This window comes from Lissotriton vulgaris, chromosome 7 (assembly GCF_964263255.1).
Source record: "Lissotriton vulgaris chromosome 7, aLisVul1.2, whole genome shotgun sequence".
NCBI lineage: Eukaryota > Metazoa > Chordata > Amphibia > Caudata > Salamandridae > Lissotriton > Lissotriton vulgaris.
The window spans coordinates 91,369,221-91,379,201 of NC_141695.1; the positions used below are offsets into that span (position 1 = coordinate 91,369,221).

General features: G+C 46.6%; 1 protein-coding gene across 1 annotated transcript; it reads right to left on the bottom strand.

The window, feature by feature from the left end:
• Positions 1-342: 342 nt before the first annotated feature.
• LOC147700876 (olfactory receptor 5V1-like) lies at positions 343-1,269 on the bottom strand. The gene has a single exon (XM_086928517.1). The coding sequence runs from the start codon at positions 1,267-1,269 to the stop codon at positions 343-345; it is 927 nt and encodes a 308-aa protein (XP_086784643.1).
• Between the last annotated feature and the right edge of the window lie 8,712 nt (positions 1,270-9,981).

Sequence of the window (9,981 nt, forward strand, 5' to 3'; positions counted from 1 at the left end):
AGGTCTAGGGGAATCTACCCAGGGTGCCCCAAATGAGGAAAGGGTACGAACAGTTCAGCCAGTCAGAACCGGCTGCTCCACTTGTTGAATCACAGCCTATATTACCTGCGCCTATCGCTGTTGTGAGCTGCATTTGAAAAGCCAAACCCCAAAACATCTCTGATTTCTAAAATCATAAGATCACTTTGGGGACCAAAGTAAAAGGGCGCAAATGGCATCAGAATTGTCAAGGATGCAAGGTACCAAGACATAGGGAAAAAACCTCAGTAATTAATTAAATGTATCCCGGCAATACATGCTTTGAAAGATTAAATAATATGTTTTATTTTTGTTTCTTAAATGCTATTTTATATTCTTTATCTTCTTCAGGGTGTTTTTAAAATCTCTGTTTTTCAGGCTGTATATAATTGGATTACAAAGTGGAGTTACAACAACATATAACAAAGACAATAATTTGTTATTTTTTACTGAAACAGTTGATGGTGGTCTCAGGTATGTAGAACAGATAACTCCATAGAATAATATAACCACAGTGAGGTGGGAGCCACAGGTGGAAAAGGCCTTGCGTCTCCCTCCTTTAGACCGGATTTTCAGTATTGTTGAGATGATGTTGATGTAAGATGCGATAGTTAAAGCAAAAGGTGTTACTCCGAATATAAAACCAAGGATGTAGGTTGCTGTCTCAACAGCGTGAGTGCTGCTACAAGAAAGATTTATTACAGCTGCTAAGTCACAGAAGAAATGATTGATTGTGTGAGACCCACAGAATGAGAGCTTATGTATTAGTACATTGTGTGGTATTGTGTCTATGAAACTTATTATCCAGCATGCTGCAGCCAGCTTCATGCAAACTACATAATTCATGGTTTTCACATAACGCAATGGATTGCAAATGGCCACATATCGATCATAAGACATGACTGTGAGAAGCAAAAATTCTGCAGACAACATGGACGTGAAAAAAACCATCTGCAACAAACATCTATTTACAGAAATGTGTGTTTCCGCCAAAAAGAAGTGAGCGAGCATGTTTAGAAAAATGATGGTTGTGTAACAGATGTCAACAAAGGCTAGGTTTGCGAGGAAAAAATACATTGGTGTATGCAGTTGTGTGTTGTAATAGATAATCACCACAACAAGAATGTTGCCCACAAGTACCAGGAAGTAAACCAACAAAAAAGCCAAAAAAAGTGGAACTAGAATTTGCGGAAAATCATTGAAACCCACAATGATAAACTCAGTCCCAACAGTTTGATTTTCACCTTCCATGCGTCTAGGAATGCAGCTTTCCAGTGTCGGGCAATCAGAGATATCTGCAATTAAAGAACAAAAAGGAAAGTCAGTACACATCACCCCCGTCCAACAGTCTAAGTTGATATGTTTACTCGCAGAAGAAACTTATTGAATTGGAGGCAAACAATAGGTGTGTAGTAAGCCAGTTCTAATTGTTTCTTGTGTGTATTATGCATTTCTATTTATTTTCATAGGGCAATGATTGACTTGCATTATGTTTGTTGCTAATTTATAGGCTGGTTACTTATTTATATGATAGATTGCAGCTGTAACTATTTAAAACTTGTCTAGAAGACACAGGACATTACCAGGACATGCAAAACCTCAGATGTACATGTCCTACTTTTTATTTACACAGCACCCTGCCATATGGGCTATCTCTGGCCTACCTTTGGGGTGACATATATGTAATAAAAGGGGTGTATAAGGTTTGCAAGGAGTTTTAAATTTCAGGTAAACATGGCAGACAGACTGCACACACAGGATCTGCAGTGGCAGGCCTGAGGTACATTTAAAGGGCTACTTGAGTGGGTCGCACAATTAGTAATGTAGGCCCCTGGTAGCATTTCATTTATAGTGCACTCTACTACAGACTTATAGATTAATTTAATATCCAAAAGGTGGATAAACATACTAATGTAGCCATGTTTATAGGAAAAACAGGTGCACTTTAGAACTGGTCAGCAGTGGCAAAGTGCTCAGATCCCTAAGGCCAACAAACAGAAGAAACAAAAAGAGAATGTAAGCAAGCAAAGTGTTTTGCGGGAAGATCACCTTAAAGCTGACAGACCTACCATGAGGTAAGTAAAACAAAAAATGCTTTTAAATGTATGTTGCATGCCTGCTTGCAGGTTTGTCTGCTTACCTGAGAGAGCGCGTCTGTTTGTGTGTAAGTGTGAATTTAACTTTATGTGTAAGCTAGTGGCCCTGTTAGATTATCGGCTAGTGGCCCTGTTAGATATCGAGGCAAAGGCATATGCTAGAGTGTTGCTGAAGGAACTGGAAAGCTGGGCAGAAGAAAACAAAATCCTTCCTTTTTTCCAAACAGGATTTAGACCTCAATGTTCCACAGTAGACAACATCATAGCACTGGGATATCTGTCCAGACGGGCGACTCAGCCCGCTCAACCTCCTTTGTTTTGCTGTTTTGTAGACTATAGTGCAGCATTCGACCGGGTAGACCGTGGCACACTATGGAGAAAACTTACCAATTGGGGTATACCACAAAAGCTACTAAAGGCAATAAGATCACTGTATGCTACTCAAGGACAGTGCGTGGGCTGACCTGTTGGGCGTTGTGCTGCTCCTGTTTGGATCTTCGCTGGATTTTAACCCCTGACGCCCAGGACGCGGCTCTGCAGAGGGAGCTGCTGCCGCTGGTGGTAGGACCCGCCCTCACCGACCACACCGCTGCGGGACTGCGAGGCAGTCCTCACACCTGCAGCCTCTTCCCGCAGCGGCCCGCCCCCGCCTGGTGTTGTATAAACTTTAACAGCACCCGCTGCGCGGGTGCTACTCAAGGACAGTGCGTGGGCTGACCTGTTGGGCGTTGTGCTGCTCCTGTTTGGATCTTCGCTGGATTTTAACCCCTGACGCCCAGGACGCGGCTCTGCAGAGGGAGCTGCTGCCGCTGGTGGTAGGACCCGCCCTCACCGACCACACCGCTGCGGGACTGCGAGGCAGTCCTCACACCTGCAGCCTCTTCCCGCATCGGCCCGCCCCCCCACCTGGTGTTGTATAAACTTTCACAGCACCCGCTGCGCGGGTGCTACTCAAGGACAGTGCGTGGGCTGACCTGTTGGGCGTTGTGCTGCTCCTGTTTGGATCTTCGCTGGATTTTAACCCCTGACGCCCAGGACGCGGCTCTGCAGAGGGAGCTGCTGCCGCTGGTGGTAGGACCCGCCCTCACCGACCACACCGCTGCGGGACTGCGAGGCAGTCCTCACACCTGCAGCCTCTTCCCACAGCGGGCCGCCCCCCGCCTGGTGTTGTATAAACTTTCACAGCACCCGCTGCGCGGGTGCTACTCAAGGACAGTGCGTGGGCTGACCTGTTGGGCGTTGTGCTGCTCCTGTTTGGATCTTCGCTGGATTTTAACCCCTGACACCCAGGACGCGGCTCTGCAGAGGGAGCTGCTGCCGCTGGTGGTAGGACCCGACCTCACCGACCACACCGCTGCGGGACTGCGAGGCAGTCCTCACACCTGCAGCCTCTTCCGGCAGCGGCCCGCCCCCTTTACCCAGGAGTATAAAATCATCCTAACCGTCTCGCGCAGCGGGACGCACGTGGGACGGAGCTCGGGGCGAAGCCCGGGCAAAGGGCGGGCCCTCTGAGGCCCTCGTAGGCCAGAGTAGGCTGGGCCAACCCTTTTACATCTGCTGCTCAGTGGTCCGTGCTCCGGCAGGCGAATGGCTATGCTGGCAGAAGAGGAAACCCCTGGGAAGAGAGGAAGACTACGCAACGGGTCTTTGGACAACTACTTCCCTAAGGTTCTGTGTGAGGGTGATAAGGACTCTATTTTAGCTGAGCGCAGGGCTGAGCGGCGACGTTCAGTCGAGAGCATGAAAAACAGATCCCTTACTGACAGTACTCCTCTTGCTTTGACCCGGGAGGGAGGTTTACTAGACATGAGTGGGGAAAATGCTAGTCAAGAAGGTGTTCCCCTTCTGCTCTGTGATTGTACACCCGCACCCTGCTTGCCCTCGGATCATATTGTAATTGTTTCCCCTACCCCTAGTCCCGGCCGTATCACTGTTACAACCAAGTCTAGGAAGCCGAAACCCAAGCAATTAGTTGTTACCCAGACCCACCGCCCGCCACCAAGTAAAACAAGGAGGAAATCAAGGGCAGCCCAAGGTAAAGCTAAAATCCTGCATTCTGACTTTGGTAAAGGGTTAAAAACTCCCATTCCAAATGAGAGCGTTCTAGTAGAGGGGCCGGATTTTCCACCAGCTGAAGCACCACCGCCAAAAACCAGATCATCTGAAGTAGTTATACAGGCCGTGGATTCAGATAGTAATGTTGGGGTTGTAGCACCAGATATCCCATCTCCCCCCTCATTAATAGGGAACTTGGAATTCTTATTAATATCTTTCCTCTTACCTATTAATGAGACTATTAAAAAGGTTGAAATTAGACTGACCATCCTGGAGACTGCTATAAACAGCATGGTTACTCTAACCAAAGCCCAGGGGAGCGGGGTTGTGCATCCCACACCTTCAGCTAGGTTATCCGCTACCAATGTTGCTAACACCCCAATTGCCCCACCCCAGGCGACCAAACAGAAGTCACAGCCCCAGGGTAGGGCTGACCTCGGCTCCCAAAATCCACCCCCTCCTAAACACCTAAACACACCAGTAATTGAAACGGGTGGTGACCCTAAAAGACCAGTGTTAAAGGCCCCGATAAGTAATAAACCGGATGATCATGGGGAAGGCAGATATATTAGAGACCCACGGAAAAAGGTGCCGCAAGTGGAAATTCCCCCAGAAGCAGTGCCCTTTGTGGTAGTCTTGACCGGGGTCCCACCGTTAGCAGAAAGCAAGAAGGCGGGATATGCTGAATTAAAAAATAAAATCATTCACTGGTTGAGGACATATAGGCCCATAGCACATAATATAGATGGGGATATAGTCCATGTCAGGCGGATCAACTGGCTGGGTAGTAGACGAAAATATATTGAAGGGGACTTAGTGGTGGTTAACTTTAGAGACCCTCGGGCAGTAGATTACATCTTAAACTGGCCACCTGGAAATGGGGATACTCGTATCATTCCCCGGGCCCTAACTTATTTCTATCCCAGGCCAGAGACCCTTCCTCCTAAATACCAAACAAGTTCCACTGCTATAGACCACCCCCTCCTTTACCATACAGCAACATTTATCCTCAGCATGGGCAGTACTCTGCCCTGGCTGCTGACCACTCTGCCTGGATTACAGTGCCCCATAGACACACAATGAACCACGACACTAGGATGGAACATCTAAGACCCTTTACCCCTCTGGACACTTATAATCGGTTTTCGCAGCTCTCCGGGCTGGAAGACTGCGATTGATGTTCACAGTCTAAGGGGGAGAGACCTGGTCAGTCAGGTGTGGAGGCTCCGCGATCAGGTGGTAGTATAGATATATGGCAGGAGAGATCCCATGTAGTTCAAACTGCCGCTACCACCAACACTATTGGAGCTCCATTGGTAGGTGGTAATAAACCTGTTATCTTGGAATGTAGCGGGGTTAAAAAGGAAGCTGGACATACCGGAATGGCATACATTCATTGAGAAGTTCGATGTTTGCCTGTTTCAGGAAACTTGGAGCTTGCTACCCATAAACAAACCGGGTTACACCACCTATTTTTCCCCAGCAGTAAGTAGAGGGAAGGGCAGACCGGCGGGAGGCCTCACGGTCTGGATAAAAATTGATCTAGACTGGGATGTGACCCGCCACGACTCGGAATGTAGTGACATACTTCACCTCTCTTCTAGGGGTCACACTGAGGGATGTAGGCTTGATCTATTCAACGTGTATGCCCGAGGGGCACCAGGGGATACCACCTCATCAACCTTATTATCTCTGGATTCAGCCTTAGCTAACTGCCCTCCTGCAGCGAAAATCATTGTGGGGGGTATTTCAATTGTACGTTTGAACCCCTCCTCGGAGACGACCCCTTGGGTATCGAAGATGAAGATTCGAAATGGTCCATTCCAACCCTGTCCTTGCCCCCTATTAGAAAATGGTCAGCTAGGGCAATCCAAATCAATGCACTAACTAGGGATCACAAGCTAAGAGCTCTTAACGGTAGGACCACGTCCGACCGGGCAGGTGCACTGACTTTTAATAGGCTCACTGGGCCGTCCCGAATTGACTACATCCTAATGGATGTTAGTTTGTGGGCTGACCTAATTGATATGGAGGTGCTTCAAAGTCAGGATAGCGACCATAACCCCTTGTGTAGTAAGTTTAACTGGGGTATCTCTAAAGATAGGAGGGTGAATGCCCCCGCAAAGATAACTAAAGAGATTATCCCATACAACAATAACGGCAGATTGAAATGGGATAAGGCAAATCTGAAGGAGGACGATCTAGGGATCATTAAATCCCTTGTGGAGGGCCTGTACTCGGATCTCGAGGTTTGGGATTATGAAAACCAGATTAGCATGAACCCTCATACTTCCCTTGACTCAGCCTATAAAGCCACAATTGAGCAAGTAAGTCACTTCTTCACCTCCGAAGGGAAAAGCCATAGAAAAGACATCACACCCCCCATCTCAAATAAACCTTGGTATTCGGACCAGTGCAAGGGCAAAAGGAAAAATCTGACAGAAGCCCTACTTTCAAGGGATCCTTTGCTAGTTAGAGCGGATAGGAAGGACTATTTGAAAGTATTATCGCTGGCTAAACGCGAATGGGAGGAACAGCATTGGCAAGACCTAACTAAAGCCGTGAGCAGGAGGAACCCGAACCTTTTTTGGGATTTAATTAACAGAGCCAGGCGAGGGAGATCACAACCATTAGCAGCTCACATAACTAGCCAGCAATGGTTTAATCACTTTTTATCCTTATATGGCGGTAATGAGGACATAAACAGCCCCGGGGTAGTCAGTTCTGGAGATGGGGATACCTCAGGGGTGGACGACCTCCCATTCACGGCCTCTGAAGTTGCAGTGGCTATTAGACACCTAACCCCGAAGAAGGCGGCCGGTCCGGATGGGATCCCTGGGGACCTCTTGATTGGGGAACCTCGGGCTTGGGCCAACCTAATCGCCACAATAATGAATTTGATTGCTAGGGGACACCCTGTGCCAGATTCTTGGAAGGGGGCTGAGGTGGTAACAGTGTTTAAGAAGGGGGCAAGAGATGTCTAGTCTAGTCTAGTCTGGAAATTTGTATTGCGCAGAACTTATCACATCCCGTGAGGGAGTCTCATGGCGCATGCGGACAGTCCCAGAGAAAAAGAGGAGAGATCCTATAAAAGGCAAGACCTAGCTGAAAAGCCATGTTTTCAGCAATTTTCGGAACCTCATGAGCTCGATCGTTGCACAGATGACCCTGCCAATTACAGACCTTTCAGTTTGATAGATGTAATCCAGAAAGTGGTTGGCAGGGTCATCATCTCAAGGGTTGGCGATTGGATGGAGGAGGCTAGCATCCTCTCCCACTTCCAAGCGGGATTCCGAAGAAAGGTAGGCATGATGGACCAGGTCTTTCGCTTTTTTGTTATCTATTGGAAGACAGTTACCATCAAAAAAGGCAGTTTATATATGGCCTTCATAGATCTTAAAACAGCTTTTGACCTGGTCCCTTGGTTTAAATTGTGGGAGATCCTAGGAGGGATGGGATTCCCCGGTAGTCTCTTGAGTCTAATCGTAAAGCTCCACGAGGGGAATTATGCGAGGATCAGATGGGGTACCCAGGGCCAGTTAACGGATAGGGTCCCTGTGAGGAGGGGAGTACGCCAGGGCTGTGTCATGGCCCTGACTCTTTTTTCCCTGTTTGTGAATGGAGTGGTGGACCATCTGAAAGGGGAAGAGTCGGATGCCCCATCCCTGGAGGGGGAAAGAATCCCCACCCTACGACGACACCTTATTGATCTCCAAATCCCCAGTGGGTCTGCAAAAACTCTTGAATCGATTTAGCTCCTTTTGCACTAACAGAGGCTTAATCATTAACACCTCGAAAACTAAATTGATGGCATTCTCACCTTCCAAAAGATTTAAAAATAACTTTTCGCTTAATGGGGCCCCCCTGGAGATGGTCGACTCATTCGACTATCTTGGAGTTCGGATAAATATTCGAATGACTTGGAAGGACCATCTGGCCAAAATGTTACTCGGTCACAAAAGAGTATCTGGGGTGACTCTGAGGGAGCTTCGTGAGTCAACTAGCAAACCTGTCTCCCCGGCCTTGGCGATTTATGAGGGCCAGATACTCCCGGCGGCATTATATGGCTCTGAGCTCTGGGGGTTCGAAAATGTCTCAGAACTTTCCATAGCAGAAAATAAGTTCTTGAGGGAGGTGGTGGCTCTTCCCGCCTCTACTCCGCTGATCCCCCTGCGACTAGACTTGGGCAGACGAGCCCTCAAGGACCTGGTGAGGCTACGCCCGTTGCTTTTCTGGACCCGCTTAAGAAGGACTGAGGAGCTTGCTAAATATGCTGAAGGGTTGGATGACCTTCTACTGCTCGACACTGGCAATAAAATTGGATGGCTGAACAATGTGAGAGACCTGGTTCTCAAACTAGGACTAAGAGATGCATGGGAGTCACAAATGCCGCCACCCAAGGAAGTGATCAAGAAGCTATACTGGGATTGGATACAGGGCGAGGCATTGTGTGGATCGGTTGGGGGTTCACTTACGGATCGGTTTTTGGAATTTAAATGGGTGAGAAAACTGGAACCTTTCCTTGACCTGATAACCAAACCCCTAGACAGAGCGCTATATTTAAAACTAAAGTACGGGACGCTCCCGGTGCATGATTTTACCATGAGGTGGTCCAAATCTGGTACTTGCAACATTCCAGCCCCTTGTTAAATCTGTGTGATCGCTTAATATTCACAATGATTAGGCTGAACATTTAAAACTTCTAACAAATGTTTTGCATTCCTTAAAAGAGGCGGGGCTTCACATAAATGAGAAAGAATCATGACTGGCATACTTTAAGATAAATTAGTTGGATTCAAATTAGGAAATGGACTGATAGAACCACAAGGCTAAAAAGTTAGTGAAGTCACATTCTTTCCTTTCCTGAAAAACTAAAAAGACATACAGGCCTTTTTCAGGTATCCTCAGCTACTACAGATGGTTTATTCCTAACTACTCACACCTAGCAGGACCATTAACTGATTTGATACAGAAGTCGACCTCTAGGAAATATTTCAATAAATTAATGATTTCATCTAAAGCTGTCTTACAAACACCAGACTTTAACTTAAACTTCATTCTTCTAACAGATGCCTCCAATTTTGGTATTGGGGCATGTTAGGCTTGTCAACCTTAGGGTGGTCATCCCCTCAAACGTTTTGCCTTCCTCCACCATTCTTGCTGATCTAGTTTTTGCTGGCCTCAGGACTCTGCGCACTTTGCCACCGCTGACGAGTGCTAAGGCACATGTGCTTACTCTTTAAATCAAGGTTACACTGGCTTATCCCCAATTGTCATGTCAAATGTATTTATAGGCCGTTAGTGAAGTTGTATTGTGTGTGCCCAGGGCCTGAAAATTAAATGCTACTAGTGTTCCTACTGTGTTCAAGAAACAAGGGCAACACAGCTCACAAAGAACCAGGGCATTTAGGATGCCTGCGGAACGTATAAACAAGATAAATGATATTATTTGCTCAATCGCAATCGTTAGCCAGAGGATATACATAGAGAAGAAAACCTTTATACATCTTTAAAAAATATTTTTGGGGCTTAAAGATATATAAATATTAAAAAATTGATAGTGGTCAGTGTCTCAAGTGAATATAGAACCAAAGAAAAGTGACAAATTGTGGCATACAACAAAGTTTCTAAATATAGTTAAACAACCAAAACATTTTGCATAATTCCTAGGCACTGTCAACTGTACACATTCCTGAGACAGCGAATTGTGTGGATATTTTAATATATATGAATACTTCTGAAATTTCATGTTGGTCTTGTTTTATTTATTTGAAAATGACTCTAATTTATTAGACTAGTATAGGATCCTTTT

Excerpts from the sequence above, each read along its gene's own strand:
- LOC147700876 (XM_086928517.1), bottom strand. The coding sequence starts at position 1,269 with ATGGAAGGTGAAAATCAAACTGTTGGGACTGAGTTTATCATTGTGGGT.